This window comes from Trachurus japonicus, chromosome 8, assembly GCF_045865225.1.
Source record: "Trachurus japonicus isolate A0001 chromosome 8, Traja_1.0".
Lineage (NCBI taxonomy): Eukaryota > Metazoa > Chordata > Actinopteri > Carangiformes > Carangidae > Trachurus > Trachurus japonicus.
This window is the reverse complement of record NC_140914.1, coordinates 17,627,406-17,645,075: the sequence shown is the minus strand read 5'-3', so window position 1 is coordinate 17,645,075 and position 17,670 is coordinate 17,627,406. Positions and strand designations below refer to the sequence as shown.

General features: G+C 38.2%; 2 protein-coding genes across 3 annotated transcripts; one reads left to right on the top strand and one right to left on the bottom strand.

Moving 5' to 3' along the window:
- The first annotated feature begins 188 nt into the window (after nucleotides 1-188).
- On the top strand, nucleotides 189-6,476 carry hagh (hydroxyacylglutathione hydrolase). Of its 2 annotated transcripts, none has more exons than XM_085784321.1 (9): nucleotides 189-282; nucleotides 554-669; nucleotides 1,834-1,898; nucleotides 1,993-2,110; nucleotides 3,001-3,109; nucleotides 3,957-4,060; nucleotides 4,939-5,040; nucleotides 5,466-5,545; nucleotides 5,666-6,476. In XM_085784321.1, exons 2-9 carry the CDS (start codon nucleotides 565-567, stop codon nucleotides 5,814-5,816), a joined length of 834 nt encoding a protein of 277 aa, XP_085640447.1. In that variant the 5' UTR covers nucleotides 189-282; nucleotides 554-564; the 3' UTR covers nucleotides 5,817-6,476. The 2 variants fall into 2 exon arrangements, with proteins under 2 accessions (XP_085640447.1, XP_085640446.1); XM_085784320.1 differs by having other exon boundaries at nucleotides 219-300; nucleotides 547-669.
- A 65-nt stretch (nucleotides 6,477-6,541) lies between these two features.
- Nucleotides 6,542-15,443, bottom strand: ciao3 (cytosolic iron-sulfur assembly component 3). The gene is made up of 11 exons (XM_085784319.1): nucleotides 15,376-15,443; nucleotides 12,795-12,890; nucleotides 11,954-12,097; nucleotides 11,714-11,843; nucleotides 11,442-11,576; nucleotides 10,912-11,030; nucleotides 9,809-9,938; nucleotides 9,648-9,720; nucleotides 9,396-9,533; nucleotides 8,995-9,152; nucleotides 6,542-7,187 (listed from the first exon to the last, which is right to left on the bottom strand). Exons 1-11 carry the CDS (start codon nucleotides 15,439-15,441, stop codon nucleotides 6,946-6,948), a joined length of 1,431 nt encoding a protein of 476 aa, XP_085640445.1. The 5' UTR covers nucleotides 15,442-15,443; the 3' UTR covers nucleotides 6,542-6,945.
- Between the last annotated feature and the right edge of the window lie 2,227 nt (nucleotides 15,444-17,670).

Below are 17,670 nucleotides of genomic sequence, written 5' to 3'. Positions count from 1 at the left end.
GCTTCACACAATAATGACATGAAGATAACATTAACTTTGCAACAGGCTATTCACTAAAATCATAAAAGTCCTCCACTATCTATAACTGAATATTATAAATGTTCCGTATTTGACCAGTTCCTGAATAAATCACAGGTTGAAAGTTTCTGGTTTCGATTAAAATGTCTTGGTTTTGAAATGTAAGCAAAGTGTCGCGATAACTTCCAACTGTGAATACAATAGTATATTAACTTTGAGAGCATCACAACTATCAACAGGATCATCGGAATCTGTTAAACTGGGGTAAGCACGTTTTTCCTTCTTTTTTTTGTAGGTTGTTTGCATGACCGTGAACGTCTCAGTCAGTTCCCTCCATGACTCAGCCTCAGGGGCAGGGGCAGTCTGAACGCTGCTGCAGCTAACAGGGACATGTCCATCAGGGAATAGGCAACAGCTGGTGCAGATGTTGGTGCTTAGTGACTGTCGATATAAGCAACGTGAACTAACCATGATGGATGTAGGCTAGGTATTATATAGATCCATGTAACTAACACAACTTCTTCTCACAGTGCAGTGAGGGGTGCCATGAAGGTAAAGGTGATCTCCATCCTGGAAGACAACTACATGTACCTGGTGATAGAGGAGCAGAGTAAACTGGCCATAGCTGTGGATCCAGCTGTGCCACACCGGGTGAGAAACAGATGTTAAAGCTGCAGGCTCAGTCTCTGTGATACACAGTGGAAGCAACACTATGGTTCATTATGAAGCCATTATAGGCATTAAACTAGATCTGACTGATGAATAAACAAGCAAGGAACATTTTGCAAAACAACAACTGTGGATAAATCATAATAAATTATGTGAGATAGTCTACTTGCCAGCCCATAGGGCCCCATTGTGAACCTGGAAATGTTGAGTACCCCAAAGTTTTATGTTAGAAATATATAGTATGGGTCCCCAGTATTCAGAAACTGCCGGATGCTAACTTATATATATTGGGCAATTAGCATAACACACACAATTAGCATAAATTAGCACAATTGTCTTTAAGGGCAATATTTCAACAAAATTGACTTGGCTGATCTGGGCAATATTGGAGTGGTTTTAGGGGTTATTGATGATGCTGAATCAATTTCTGACATTTTCAAAATTCAAAATGGCTGTCTAAACAGGAAGTGACCAGATTTTAACCGCCACTGGCAGTTAAAATCTGGTCACTTCCGGTTTAGACAGCCATTTTGAATTTTGAAAATGTCAGAAATGGATTCAGCATCATCAATAACCCCTAAAAGCACACTAATATTGCCCAGATCAGCCAAGTCAATTTTGTTGAAATATTGCCCATATAGGCAATTATGCTAATTTATGCTAATTATGTCAAGTATGCTAATTGCCCAATATATATAAGTTAGCATCCAGCAGTTTCTGAATACTGGGGACCCATACTATATATTTCTAACATAAAACTTTGGGGTACTCAACATTTTCGGGTACTCATTGTTGGCAAGTAGACTATATAGGGCTGAGCTATTCGTTAATTTGTTGATGATGTTGTTAATCAGTTATTTAGCCTCAAATACGTAGCCTACATTACAAAACCCCAAAGCCAGTCCTTTAATTTAATTTGTCTGTCTGTCTGTCTACAGTCCAAACCTCTCAGATGTTTAGTTAAGCATCACATAAGAAACTTAAGAAAAACAGTAAATAATGTGATTTGATGATTGATCAATAACCAAAATAACTGGTGATTGATTGGCTATTTTTTTTATTTTTTTTTCGAGCTCTTCGATAGAGATCCATAGCCTACTTCCTGGTGGGAATGACTGCTAAAAGTCACATGTGTTTTTTGGCCAGCTGCTAGAAATAGTGAAGAGAGAGGGCCTGTGTCTGACGGCTGTTCTCACCACACACCATCACTGGTAAGAAGAGTGTTTGGGTGATACAAGAGGCAAGAATACATCACACCCAAACAGATCACTATGGATGTAATAATGAACTGTTGCCACTGATCAGGGACCACGCTCGGGGGAACGAGGCTCTGCTGAAGGATGTTCCTGGCCTGAGGGTGTACGGAGGAGACGACCGGATCGGGGGTCTAACGGATAAAGTCACCAGTGCTCAGGAACTCAAGGTGCCCACAAAGTGATAGTAAAATGTCTTTAGTTTAGTTTTAGTCAGGGCCAGCTCTAGGATTTTGGTGGCCCCCTAAACAAGATTTTTGTTTGTGGCCCTGCACTCTAAGCGCAAACACCAAATCACTGGTTAAAACTGAATACAGACGTGTTTATCCCCTCTGAGGTTTGAGGCCATTTTCTCGACTTTTACATATTTTCTTAAATTTATCTTTTTAAGATACTTGCAGATGTAACAATACTCAAGTGTTTTATGTCTAAATATTAGAACCTCCGCTGTAAGCACACTGAGGCCAATTTCAATTTGTCCTAGAACACTGTAGAAAGAAATAATTTAGGCCAAATGCTGGAAATTTGAGGTCTGCTTTTTGAAAAATGTCAAATCCCTTGTGAAAACACTCCTTCAGTCATGAGAATGAACTGTTTTTTGGTGCTTGAAATAGGATATGAATACAGTAATAGTAATAGATACAGTAAGTGTAGAAAACAAGTCTAAAATGACATTTTGTAAGATTGCTTTTTGAGCACAAATGTTGTCATTCTGCCGTTCTATTTTCACCAAATGTCTCAAATGTGAGATAAAAGAAGCTGAATATTGACTTCACATTACATATAAAGCTCATAGCGTGCACGTGCAGACCTCAGGATGTTTAAATGACTTGAATGAACCCCGGTACCTTTCACCTTTCTGATCATGTGGCCCCCCACCTAACGGCTGTGGCCCTAAACAACCGCACAGAGTGTTTATGCCAGGGGCCAGTCCTGGTTTTAGTACTTGACCTGGACAGTCCTTTTAGTTATGCTACCAACATGTCAGCGGCAAAAAAAATACAGATTCTCTTGTCTCTCTGCCCTGTTGTCATTGACGTTGTGTTTTCTCCATTTGCAGTTTAACTCCATCAATGTGAGGTGCCTGTTTACTCCTTGCCATACCTCTGGTCACATGTGCTACTTTGTTTGGGAGGATGAGTGCACTGACGCCCCGGCTGTGTTCACAGGTCTAGTGAACCAGTTGAAATCTGAGACACACTGAGATTACACCTGTATTGTACACTCATTAAAGGGATAGTAGCATTTTTTTTAAAGTGGGGTTGTATGATCTACAAATAGCCCCTAAGTACTTTAATTGCAGTAGAAGACTCTCTACACTCCTCCCGTTAGCAACGCCAGCCCATAATAGCCCTGCCCAGAGATTTACAACATACAGTGTTGTGAATGGACCCAAAGAAACGGCCTATTTTCGTGGCCTAAAAGAGGTTTTACCTGAAAAAAAAATACACAGTTCCATTGTTCGCTATAATATAATTTTTTCCAGTCCTTCAAAGTGCAGAAAAAACACAGTTTTTATTTGGACCTAACAAACTCTAGTATCCCTCCGCCCAGGGTGTAGCGCCCGCCGATCAGCAGTTGGTTAGGTCCAAATAAAAACTGTGTTTCTGCTGCACTTTGAGGGGCTGGAAAAAATTATATTATAGCAAACAATGGAACTGTGTATTTTTTTTTCTGGTAAAACCTCTTTTAGGCCATGAAAATAGGCCGTTTCTTTGGGTCCATTCACAACAATGTATGTTGTAAATCTCTGGGCAGGGCTATTATGGGCTGGCGTTGCTAACGGGAGGAGTGCAGAGAGTCTTCTACTGCAATTAAAGTACTTAGGGGCTATTTGTAGGTCATACAACCCCACTTTAAAAAAAATGATACTATCCCTTAAAATGCTAAAACGCTTCACTTTGAGTGGCTAGAGATATGAATCCTCATCGGTCAACGCAGTGTGCATTGTTGTGTGGTGTGAGAAGGACTGAACACTGATCCTTGTCATTTCTTTGGTTGGTTGGTCTTTGGTAGGGGATACGCTTTTCATTGGCGGTTGTGGGCGGTTTCTTGAGGGTACGGCTGAACAGATGTACCACAACCTCACCCAAGTGCTGGGCTCCCTACCTCAAGACACGGTGAGTGGAAATATAGAGAGATTATACAATGTGGTGTGTGTGTAGCTTTCACAAGGTTAACCCCGGCCCACATGACCTGAGATAAGAGCAGACGTAAGGCTGAGTCACACTGCTGAATAAACACACATTTGATGAAGGGACTGAGTTCAGCCTGGCACAGATTCAAACTCTACTAGTGTGTAGGTGGGGCAGGGCCGTTGCTAGGAATTCTGGGCCCCCTTAAAGAATACTAAAGTGGGCCCCTCCCCCTAACTTTTCCTTTTTTTTTTCTTAGACTACGTATGTATTATTGTTTTTTATTTAGCCTACTTTGTTTTGATGCTAATGCAGCATTACACTGCAAAAACTCAATTATCTTACCAAGAATATTTGTCTTATTTCTAGTCAAAATGTAATTTCTAGTCAAAACAAATCTCATTCTACTTAAAATAAGACACATCACATTAAAAGTAGCTTGTTTTTAGACACTTTTTTTTTACTTCTTTCAAGCATATTTTCACTTGGAATAAGTAGAAAAAATCTGATAGTGGAGCAAGTTTTTCTTCCTTATTACAAGCACAAAAAACTTACTTTCACTGGCAGATTTTTCTATTTATTGTGAATTTAAGTGAAAATTATTTAAAAACAAGTTAATTTTTAGGTAATGAGTCTTATTTTAAGTGGAAAGAGATTAGTTTTGACTAGAAATGAGACATTTGGACAAGAAATAAGACAACGCAGAATAAATCAGTCATACAAAGATTAGACTACTGGGGTTTTTTATGGGCCCCACTGGGCGCTGGGCCCCTAGAATTATCATCACCTTTCTCCCCTATACAACGGCCCTGAGGTGAGGAATGAGGTGGCCTGATTTGAAACCATGCTCTGCTCATCTGTAGAAGGTGTTCTGCGGACACGAGTACACCATTAAGAACCTGAAGTTTGCCATGTTGGTGGAGCCAGAGAACGAGAAGGTTAAAGAGATGCTGAGTTGGGCCAGGGTGAGCACTGTGGTGAAAACCTTTTAAATAATAAAGTTTGTCTTATTGCATTTTATTAATGTCAACAAAAGCCCAAAATGTAACAATTGATTAGTCTGTCTCATAGTAGGCCTAGCTACTTTCTTGTGCCTTTCTGTAATTCCCATGCCCATTGGTTCATTGATCAGAGTTTCATTTTTAAAACAAGGCTAAATTATTTTCTAAAACTCAAAAAATAGTGCATTTGTTTGGGACTATTTTCAGCTGTGGGTTAATACAGAGTTTTTAGAGGAGAGGAAATACAGTCTACAAATAAAACAACAATATCTGTGTTTATTATTGATGTTTTTAAAGTAGTGACCACCAACAATACAGATTGACAAATGCTATTTTAGGATCATATTACCATTGGTGGTTCAGTCCCTTTGTGGGGTTTGTATTTGCAGGCCAGAGATGATGATGACAAACCCACAGTGCCATCTACCCTAATGGAAGAGTTTGAATACAACCCTTTCCTTCGCCTTTCGTGAGTTTGGATATTTACACACATTTGTGAATGAAACATAGAGGATGCCAAGTGGAAAACTGTCCCATTATTCTGTTTCAGTCGTTAATCACTCTTCCCTGCCTCTTTACTTTACTACAGGGAGGAAGGAGTGCAGAAGTTCACAGGGAAGACCGACCCAATAGAGGTGCTTAGAGTCCTGCGCAAGGAGAAGGATAAATTTAAGAAGCCCAAGGAGAGACTTCCTCCCCATGCTATGTTGGCTTTGGAGTGGGGCCTTCTCCGACCCTGAGATCCAGTTTCAGAGCTTGGAGCATGTGACATGTTCAAGTATCAAGTAGGAATGACTTGTAACAACTGAATGCAGCAGGACACGAGTGTAGAGAGAGCATGGTGATGCCATTACCCTGAGTTTTAACTAATTCATGCTGCTGGTTACCAGGTTGACCATCATTGGGCATTTGTTTTGGTTATGTCTGCACAAAAAGGCCAGTATGAAGCTGCTTCCCTAAAATATTCCTAAAAAATGTTATTGATTTGAAGGCCAGTCTCCCAGCTTGCTATGCACAAACCTAATGTAACAGTTTCCACTGAAACACCAATGAGATTAAACTGTGTTGTATGTATTTATTGCTTTGAATAGAAAAAGCTTAAGTTATTTTTTGTATTAGAAGACTTTTTCCTGTCTGGTAACCTTGCCACAGCTTTCTCCTTTAACATTTTGCAGTCAGTCTTGTACTTACTTTGGGGGTTGAAAGCTATAGAGAATTAATGTACTGTCAAATACAATTAAATTGAACTTGACAGTTTTCGGGACAGGTTCCTGCTATGTTAGAAACTGCACCATAAGGCCAGTCAAAGATAATGTGAATTGCTGCTTTTTACATCAGAGTTTATGTCCTCACTTTACAGGAGCTTGTAACTGTACGTCAGAGTAAAGAAAATTCAATGCAACACATCAGTCTGAGTCTGTTTTCTATTGGACACGTTCTTCATTTCAATTATAAAACAAATGGCTTAAATGTAATAATGTGTTTATTCTTCAAAATATGAATACTCATTATGTTAAATTAACAAGGAATGATTATATTGCCATATTCATTCAGCTTACATTCGCTAAGTGTAACAGTAGCACACAGATTATTTACTATTCATTGATATGAAAGGACACTCAGTAGTGAAAGGTAGAATCATCAGACCATACACATGATTTGGCTTTGTTTCATTATGGTTGCATGGTATGCATTATGTCATCATTCTGCCCTAGCTAGCTGGTCTTCCTCCGTGTAAGGCACACAGCTTTTGGACAAGGGGAAAAGTGGTTTAAGTCTGCTGGCATACATCAAACCTCAGCCCACTTCTCTCACAGGAGAGATAAACACGGTCATATCTGGACGGTTCTGCAGTCATTCATTCATTCATCACCACTTCATAGCGAGACCATTGGTCATTTTCTCCACTGTGTGGTAATGTGTGTGCAGCAGCTCTTTGGCTTTGTCCTCCCCCACACTGTGGAGCCAGGTCTGGTACAGCTGCGCCACCCGAGTGTCGTCTTCCGGCGACAGGGCTTGTTCTGCCTTGTAGAGCTCCTCCACCTTCTGGAGAAGCTCCTTTGGGTTCTGACCTGCTGCAGCCTTCACTTGTCCACCGCCATTTAGACAACCTGTAGACAAGAAGTTCAGAAGAAAATGATGGGTTTTAATTTCCTTGCAACCAATATCTTCTTAAGAACCTTCTTAGATTCTTTCTTAAGTTGTTCTTAAGAGGTTCCTTAAGAAAACCCTACGTCAGATTCATCAACGCGTTCGTAAGCCTCAGAATTGTTCGCAGCTGTGTTCCTACTTGATGAATGCCAACTCCTCGTAAGTTGAGGGCGTGTGCCAGGTGAGTCTAATTAACATAGGATTAGCATAGGTAACAGCCCCATCAATGCCCGTAAAAGGGCATGAGACTGCAGGGCCGTGTGCACACAGCACCCACAGGCACTGAGCAGAGAAGGTGAAGTGAGAAAGAAAGTTGAAATGCTCAAATGAAAATCTGGGAGGGAGCACCAGACTCCAAACATAAAAAGAACTTAAATAGTGAAGTGGCGCTACTGCGGCAGGAATGAAACAAAGAAACAAACAAATATATATATTTAGTTTATATTTTTACATTTAGGCTATATTTAGTAGCGTCAGCAGTGGATGCAGCTCTTCGGTTGTTATCAGAGAGACCACACTCTCACGTGTGCCATCATAAATATCATCATATTATCACATATGAAAAAAAAACAGTTGTGTGTAGTGTGAACACTTACAGTAAGTGCACTGTTGCAGCCCGCAATTAGGAAAAAAAAAATCATATCGGCAGCTGTATGCCCCCCCCCCCAAAAAAAAGAGATAAAACAACAACAACTGATATGAATTAAGTGTCTATAATGTTTTTTAAGAGACTGCAATGATTTGTCAATTATTATTATTAAAGCAGATATCAGCTTCACGGCCGTTTCGGCTAATGCTGTGTTCTCTGCAGGCTTTTGAAACCGTAAGTTACAGCTTCAAGTCACAACTACGACTTGGTAGCGTTCCAGGTAACCCGTAGCTCGTGTTTTTACCATCCTGTTGTCTGTGAAAGTTCCCTATAACGGCCACTCGTAACTTCCGACCCGTGAACTCGTACCAGATCGAACTGGTATGACTTCACAGGAAGGAAAAACACAAAGTACGAGTTTCCTTGAACGCACCATGAGTTAGCAGCCCCCGCCCTTGTCAGGCATCAATTGGTCCTCGTGCTACGTCACCACATTCACGCGCATCCCTTGGCTGCACACACAGCCCTTCATGCCGTTCTCTCTCCTCATTGGATAACACTTGTATCCCACAAGGAAAATTTTCTCCTCGGGTTACAGCAGAGCAGAGTGACGGAGAGACTCGTGTTTAGGCTGAAATACTTCATGTAAGTGATTGCTGACGGAAAATAGGACTATTTAGGACTTATATTAACAAAAACATTCCACTGATATCTGCTTTAATATATGATTATTAAAAACATCATAAAAGATAAGAAAATAATTCTTATTCAAATCATATAATATCATACAACTGCAGAACAAAAGAAAACGATATAATCGGTTATTTTTGCAGAAGTCTCAGCACTTAAAAGTGCGTAAGTATACTCCTGACTGTAGATTTTGTTCTTAGTTAAGAACAAATTCTGGATAAGAAAACATTCATGAATGCCACAATCTTCGTAAAAACTTCGTAAGTAGGACTTAAGAACAAATTTGTTCTTAACAACGGTTCGTGAATGAGGCCCAATCACAACTGTGTATGTTGTGCTTTTTGGTGACATGTAATAAGGATGTCTCGGTAATACTGCTACTACAACTGTGTCACTCTCTGGTGTGGCAAATTCATGTTATACCAGAACAAAGTGCACAAATAATTGTAGGTTTTTGGGAGTTTTTACTTGAACCCGTTTCTCCTTACCTGACGGACAGGCCATAACCTCCACAAAGTCGTATGTCATCTTTCCCTTCTTGAGTTTCTGCACAAGGTTCTGGATGTTGCGAAAGCCATATGTGGAAGCAAACCTCAACAGGACTACTCCATCCTTCTCAAGAGTCACTTCCTGAAAGTCTTTATTCCTGTGGCAGAGAGGGGTTGAGGTCGGAAGACAGGGACGTTCAGCAATCTTTTAACACACAAGTTGGTGGTTGGGGGGACTTAAACTTTACTTATGTGAAAACTGAGACCTGTTTGAATGTATATAATGAACTGGATTCATATCAAATTCTAGTTTAACCGACCCAGGACACATAATTAACCTCAACCACTCATTTCCATCAAGCTCTTGAGCATTTAAAAGCTGTTGAGATAGACACACACACCTGAGGATTTTGTATGAGAGTTTCTTCACTTCTTCTCCAAACAGATGCTTGGCGGCGTAAGTGAAGACATGATGGAGGTAACCCCCTGAACCGCTCCCAGCATGGCTCAGGAAGTCATCCCCACAAACACTGCTGAACCTGGGTTAAGTTAATGACAAAATGTAGCATGTATAAATGTATCTATACTTCTGGACATTTATGCTATTTTTTATTTTAAGAGGACAGTAAAAAGCAAAATGGAACAAAACATACAATGAATCTGGGACGACAGGCTCCACATCATTTAGGGACACGTTTTGCTCCTCCAGCATTTTCTGTACCTCCGCTGTATGGGACAGTGGAAAATATATTTTAAAAAACTAGACAGTCCGTAGCCACACACAGACACAGCATCACTGGAGTAGTTACTGTACCAGAGGTGATGACACAGTCCACTTCTCTGGTCTCAGCTTCGTTCAGGTAGAAATCTGACCTCGAGGCTTCAAGCTTCTTGTCAAAGCATGGCATTACTGCCACGTGGTAAATCTGCTGTGGACTCAGGCCCTAACAACACACACAGTGCACACCTTAATGGCAACACATTATTATCTCTTTTTTCCATAATCGTCTGTAGCAGTCAGCCTCCACCAGCACTGGATACTCACTTGCATTGATCAGGGTTCCTACACATTTTAAATTTCCAAATTCCATACTTTTTCCAGACCCTAATTTCCGGATTTCCACTACAAAAAACTCAAACTCTTACCAAGAATATTTGTCCTATTTCTAGTCAAAATGTCATTTCTAGTCAAAACAAATCTCATTATAGTTAAAATAATACTCATCACATAAAAAGCTGCTTGTTTTTAGACACTTTTTACTTCTTTCAAGCAGATTTTTCGCTTGAAATAAGTAGAAAAATCTGATAGTGGAGCAAGTTTTTTCTTTCTATTACGAGCACAAAAATCTTGCTTTCACTGGCAGATTTTTCTACTTATTTCAAGTGAAAATTTGTTTGAAACAAGTGAAAATGATCTAAAAACAAGTAAATTTTTAGGTGACGAGTCTTATTTTAAGTGGAAAAAGATTAGTTTTGACTAGAAATGAGACATTTTGACAAGAAATAAGGCAAATCAAATATTCTTGGAAAGATTTTGAGTTTTTGCAGTGTCTCAGTAAATTTTTTTTTAAATAATTTGTGACATTTGAGTAAATAGATGTGTTTCACATTAATAAAGCATGCAATTAATCATTTGTTTTCATTATTCTGAATTTGTATGCCATTATGAAACCAAATCATTTCCAGGATATTGTAGCTAGGTACAATAGCGCATAGGCTACAAAGTAATAATGTGAATAAGACCAAACCCAGATAAGTATTAAGATAAATATATTTCGATTAGTTTCCGTTTTCCATACTTTTCAAGACCTGGAAATGTATGAAATCAAATTCCATATTATTCCATACTTTCCATACTTGCGTAGGAACCCTGATTGATACTAAAACTTAAATTTGTAGTTCAGACTCAAACTTTACCTGTTGTTCAGCAAAGTAGCCTTTAACCAGTGAACCCATCATCTGCTGGGGCGAGCGAGTGGTACTAATGTATGGAAGAATAAAGTCCCCATGGGTCTTCTCTGCATAGCAGATCCACCCTGAATAGAAGACACATTCACACACAATAGAAGTTGGTTTTGCCAAACAAACACTGCCAGTACAATAGAGTTAAGTATCATTACACTAAATGATGCTACTTCCTGTGTTTTATTAGGCATTTATTGGTGAGTTACATGGTTGATCACAGATGACATCCTGCATAGCTGCATACAAATGAAGGTACTGCGGTTTTACTCGACTTATATGTTATACTGATGAATGAATGAAATTACACGTTGGAAGCTTGAAATATGACTGCAGTGGAAACATAAATCTGGCAATATATTAGGCGGTCAGTAAATAAAATCAACAATGTTTTTGTCTGGATTTGTAGAAGACAGGACAGGAAATGAGGATGAGAAATGACAACAGGTTTCAACAGTACACATGATCAATTTTCGGTCAAATACCTGGACAGGCAGATGTCATCATGGGAAGGGCTTTACTATCCTGCTCCTTCCTCTGAAGCCGCTCCACAAACTCTCTCTGGCTCTCCAGCAGGCTGAATGTCCGGCTAAAGCCAGTGTCGAACACATGATGCACCCCTACAATAATATAAATGGATTAGGGAATGGGAATAAATCTTCAGCCAAATTCCATCCATTTAATTGTAATTTCCTGTATAGCTGTTGTATGCTTTAAAGAGTAGATTAAAAGCATAGAAAATGATATTTGTGCTCACCGATGCTTTTAAAGTAGGAGGTGAGTCTCCTGCCTGTTTCACTACTGCTGAGGTTAAAGTGTGCTGCAAGGGAGGCTCTGGACTGTGGTGACACGGACACCACCACAACCTTCTGCTCAGTGGCATCGGCCTGAAACAAAAGGTTTTCACTTTTCATGTTGCAAAGGGCTGCAAAAGCACTAGCAGTCTTGAGCAGGCATATGAAACCACCAGATTAAAACAGACATATCCCGCTCTAACCTTGTTGTTGCGCAGCACTTTGAAGAGCTCCTCGTGGCTCTGCTGTGTGATGAGGACACTCTCTGCTGACGTGATGCAGCCGCTGCAGGCCAAACAGTCGTTCAGTGTGATCTTTGCTTTCTCCAGCTTCTTCTTCGCACCATCCTACAAACACAAAGCTGATTAATTCACAGCATACAGAGAGGTGTCATTCTTAAAGGGATAGTAGCATTTTTTTTAAAGTGGGGTTGTATGATCTACAAATAGCCCCTAATTACTTTAATTGCAGTAGAAGACTCCCTGCACTCCTCCCGTTAGCAACGCCAGCCCATAATAGCCCTGGCCAGAGATTTACAACATACATTGTTGTGAATGGACCCAAAGAAACGGCCTATTTTCGCAGCCTAAAAGAGGTTTTACATGAAAAAAAAATACACAGTTCCATTGTTCACTATAATATAATTTTTTCCAGCCCTTTAAAGTGCAGGAAAAACACAGTTCAGCAGTTGGTTAGGTCCAAATAAAAACTGTGTTTTTCCTGCACTTTGAGGGGCTGGAAAAAATTGTATTATAGCGAACAATGGAACTGTGTATGTTTTTTTCAGGTAAAACCTCTTTTAGGCCGTGAAAATAGGCTGTTTCTTTGGGTCCATTCACAACAATGTATGTTGTAAATCTCTGGGCAGGGCTATGGGCTGGCGTTGCTAACGGGAGGAGTGCAGAGATTCTGCTACTGCAATTAAAGTACTTAGGGGCTATTTGTAGATCATACAACCCCACTTTTAAAAAATGATACTATCCCTTTAAACTTGAATGACTCACACAAATACAAGTTTTGCTTTAAGCCTTTATAAACTCTCACCTGGTTGACTTGGACGTAGCTGCCATCGTCTTCTATTTGAATTTTGGCCAGAGATTTACCATCTTTCTTCTCTATTTTGACAGGTTTGACACATTCCTGCAACACAGAGACACAAATAAACCGAAATAAAACTATAAGCAATGATTTGAGAGTCCAAGGTTTCAAGACACAGTCTGGGGTCTTTGCCCCTCACAAAGCAAACATATACGAGAACGTTTTTCATGACATATAAGAAAGGCGACACAAATACAACAATATAAAAACAACCGGGGCAGAGGCAAATCACTCAGCCAAGCAGGGCCGTTGTATAGGGGAGAAAGGTGATGATAACTCTAGGGGCCCAGCGCCCAGTGGGGCCCATAAAAACCCCCAGTAGTCTAATCTTTGTATGACTGATTTATTCTGCATAAGACCCTGACTAATACTCATAGTACACTGTAAAAACTCAACATCTTTCCAAGAATATTTGTCTTATTTCTTGTCCAAATGTCTCATTTCTAGTCAAAACTAATCTCTTTCCACTTAAAATAAGACCTCATTACCTAAAGATGAACTTGTTTTTAAATAATTTTCACTTAAATTCACAATAAATATAAAAATCTGCCAGTGAAAGTAAGTTTTTTGTGCTTGTAATAAGGAAGAAAAACTTGCTCCACTATCAGATTTTTTCTACTTATTCCAAGTGAAAATATGCTTGAAAGAAGTAAAAAGTGTCTAAAAACAAGCTACTTTTAATATGATGTGTCTTATTTTAAGTAGAATGAGATTTGTTTTGACTAGAAATGACATTTTGACTAGAAATAAGACAAATATTCTTGCTAAGATACTTGAGTTTTTGCAGTGTAATGCTGCATTAGCATCAAAACAAAGAAATAGATAAATAAAAATAAAAAAACGATAATACATACGTAGTCTAAGAAAAAAAAAAGGAAAAGTTAGGGGGAGGGGCCCACTTTAGTATTCTTTAAGGGGGCCCAGAATTCCTAGCAACGGCCCTGATGCCAAGTGGTGACTAACTCAAATATCAACTCGTAAAATAGCACACAACATGACTATTTAAACTCACTAACCCGAGTTATAGTATCGTGTCGTTTAATAAGACGAAGTTAAACTAATAACTCCATCCATTATCCACTAAAACCGAGCTATCACCAAGCACCAGTGATTTCATTGTGGTTGCATCATATCTAACAGTAGCATCAGGCTAAATGCGTAACAGGCTACTTTTTTATTCTGTTAAGGTCCTCGGGTTAAAAACACTTCTCAATAACATTTACAGCAGGAGGTAAAATGGGTAATGTAAGTTAACGTTGCTGTTATTTTGGGGGTGACATCTCTTTCTTTTACGCAACAGCTAACAACTCGTAAAATAGCACACGACTTGACTATTTAAACTCACTAACCCGAATTATAGTAACATCGTTTAATAAAACCACATATGTAAAAGCAAAGGTGGCAAAGAGTATCTATCATCATCACTCCTCTGATTCTGCTACAAAAAAGAGCAGTAAGAGTAATCCACAAGGCAGGTAATAGAGATCCCTCAAATAGATTTTTTATTTCTGCAGGTTTGTTGAAAATGGCTGATATAATAGAATTACAGACCCTAAAAATAATGTTTAAAGCAAAGAACAGATCATTACCTGAACATTTACAAAGCTTGTTTAAATTGGAGGAAGAGGACTGAAACAGACTGAAGCTTGATTTTAAACATACACTTGCAAGGTTAAAGCTTAAAACAAATGTGTATTTCTTTTGCAGGTGTAAAACTATGGCATTCACAAAGCAAGGAATTGAAAAGTTGTACAAGTATGTCTCAGTTTAAGAAAATGTTTAAAAAAGATAAGATAAGTATCTACAAAAAAGAAGGAGAAAGAGAAAAAGAGGGGAAAAAGAAAAAGATAGATAGACGAGTGGTGTTTACCGTTATTTTATTTTTTATTTTTTTTGTCATTACTACGGTATGTTTCATCATCTTTAATATTTTGTAACAACAGAGAGGGGCAGGTATTATAAGTTTTTTCTTCATCCTGCTCCTTTTCGTTCATGGTGAAAATGTGTACACAATGTATATGTGCAACTATGTGAATAAATGAATAAATAAATGAATACCATGAATGAAATAAATCAAAAATGAAATGAAGATGAAGTTAAACTCATATTTATCCACTAAAACTGAGCTATCGCTATCACCAAGCACCTGTTATTTCATTGTGGTTGCATCATATCTCACATTAGCATCAGGCTAACTGCGTACTTTTTTATTCTGTTAAAGTTCTCGGGTTAAAAAAACACTTTCCAAACACTAAACATTTACAGCAGGAGAGTAAAACCACGTAAAAATAAGGGTCGGTCAGTGATGGGTAATCTAACGTTGCTGTTATTTCGGGTGACATCTCTTTTTATACGCCACATCTCTGACAAGGACAGCTAGCTAACAGCTAACTTAGTCAACGTGCTTGGCTACGTCCTTTACGTCTTTACGGCTATTGAACTGCTTTTACAGACGTGATGTGAGTCAGTATCGATGACTATACAGACTAAGTACAACGGTATAACATGTCACAGCAGCTGTCATTACCTGAGAGGGGGTGATAAAGTCATCCAGGTCTGTCAGCTGCAGCACACCGCTGAACTGGGAAGCCATGTCTACTCTACTGCCGTAAAGTGTGAGTTGTTTATTTTTGTGTCGTGAATAGCTATCCTTGATTCAACTCCACATGTGACTTCTCTTGTCATCTGATCTCTCACACAAAATGGATTTGAATTGATTTGGTCTCTTCTTTGTATCTTTAATGAGCCTGTGAGTCTGAAAGCTTGAGAGAGTCTTGCTTAGTTAATGACATAAAGAGAATTGGGGGCTGTCAGGCACTGCTGTCTCATGGATCAGTATATCAATGGTTTGGAAAGGTATGTAACAGACCCTATCTTTTTTTTTTTTGGCAAATTTTATTGACAATTCAGGTATTACATTTAGTAAAACATACAAAACAAAGAACAATACAATGCCAGGGGGTCGCAGTATTCAAAATAGTATACAAAACATTGCTATTAATCCAATAAAATATTATATAAAATGCATAACTCAGTGGTTTTAATAGCTTTTTTGTTTGATGAATATTGGATAGTTGTTAAGTATTGTTTGAGTTCCTTCTCAAAAATTAAAAACAATGGATTGTGATTAGCGAATTTGGATTTGTGTATGTGGTATTTTGCAAGTAGAACAAGCAGCACCCTATCTAAATTGTGTCGCACCTGGAAAAGCTGTGGTGGCTTCAGGTAACTACACATTAATAACTAATTAAGTTGTGTTTGGGAGCTCGTGTTTATTTTTTGACAGGCAGCACAGATTTTTACTAATAGATGAGAACTAATTTTGATTTCAATTACAGAGGGTGTTTGTGGATTCAGCTGTGAGTAGCAAGGGTGTATTCAATGAATGCTCAGACTATTTAGCCACTGCACAACTTTTGTTATTCAAATTATAAAATGCAACCATACCTCTTGTAATAGGCCTATTTCATTGTACTGTCTGTACTGCAATGAATTAATTGATTCGTTGATCATCAGAAAATTAACTACTTGTATATTAAAAAAAAAAAAACCTATTCCAGATTAGACTTGTGAATAGCGTACAAATTAAAGGGATGAGCAGATATGCGAATGTAATGCCCCCCAAAATGTAACAGGCAATTGAATGCCTGTTAAATAATGTAATACATCATATAGTATCTAATAATGACACGAATACTGTGTTTTTGCACAAAATGCCTCTGTTATTCAGGAAAAGACAAGACATGTTGGACAACTGTGGTCCCATAATAACTTGTTGTTGGATGATTATTCTCTAGTTTTCTTTCTTTCTTTTTTTTTTTTTTAAATCAACAGCTTGACAGGTTGACAGGTACAAATAGTATACAGGGAACAGTATACAATGAAAATACAAAGAACATGTGCCAGGGGTGATGTTCATTATACAACAAGGTTATATATATTACAAAGGTCTATGGTTTTAATAGCCTTTTCATTTGCTGATTTGGTGATTATAGCTTAAAATAAAGTTCCATTTCTTTTTGAAAAACATAAAAGCAAGGGGTTTTCTTAGAAATTTTACTTTTATGAATATGAAATTTTGCAAAAAAATAAAAACAGATTTACTAAAAAGTAACATTTTCCTTCTTTCTTGGGATAGCCTACTTATGGAAACCAAAAACAACATTTTCCCAAAGTAAAATAAAAAATCTATTGTAAAAGAGTCAATAATAAATAATTTGCTAAGGTCTGCCCATAGTTTTTTCGTGTGAGAGCAAAGCCAGAACAAATGAACAACTGTTTCTGGATGCAAATTACAGAAAGAGCAGTTAATATTAATGTCTTATTCTCTAGTTTTTTTTTTGTTTTTTTGTTTTTTTTTATTCAAAACTTTGTTTCACAGTACAAAAATAGTTTTTCATGGTAACATGCAATTACTAAAGCACATTTATATTATACGCCAGGGGGAATTTATAAGTTTACAACAAGATTTTCAAGTTTTCACATATATTGATAGTCTTAATCGCTTTCTGGTTGTTTGAAAATTTGATGGAGGTTATGTATTGCTTGAGCTCACTGTTAAAAGCAGTAAAGGAAGGTTTTTTTTTAATGAACTTACATTTGTGAATATGAAATTTTGCCATTAAAATAATAAGGTTGATAATATAAGTTATGTTAGCTTTTTCCTTGTTTTTTTTCAGGTCAGGGAGCCCAAACAGAACATTCCTCCAAAACAAAATAAAATCACCATCAACATTGATAGCAACAAAATTATTATAAAATTATTCTCTAGTTTTCTCCTCTGTCAGTAAAAACCATGGTGAAAACACACGCAGGCGCTCTC

Bases quoted from the DNA above. Each gene is read 5' to 3' on its own strand.
- ciao3 (XM_085784319.1), bottom strand. From the start codon at position 15,441: ATGGCTTCCCAGTTCAGCGGTGTGCTGCAGCTGACAGACCTGGATGAC. The intron at 12,891-15,375 runs GTAATGACAGCT...TCTGTGTTGCAG, and splicing joins ACTTTATCACCCCCTCTCAG to GAATGTGTCAAACCTGTCAA. The intron at 11,577-11,713 runs GTGAGCACAAAT...ATATTATTGTAG, and splicing joins CTCCTACTTTAAAAGCATCG to GGGTGCATCATGTGTTCGAC.
- hagh (XM_085784321.1), top strand. From the start codon at position 565: ATGAAGGTAAAGGTGATCTCCATCCTGGAAGACAACTACATGTACCTG. The intron at 3,110-3,956 runs GTCTAGTGAACC...GGTCTTTGGTAG, and splicing joins CGCCCCGGCTGTGTTCACAG to GGGATACGCTTTTCATTGGC. The intron at 5,041-5,465 runs GTGAGCACTGTG...TTGTATTTGCAG, and splicing joins AGATGCTGAGTTGGGCCAGG to GCCAGAGATGATGATGACAA.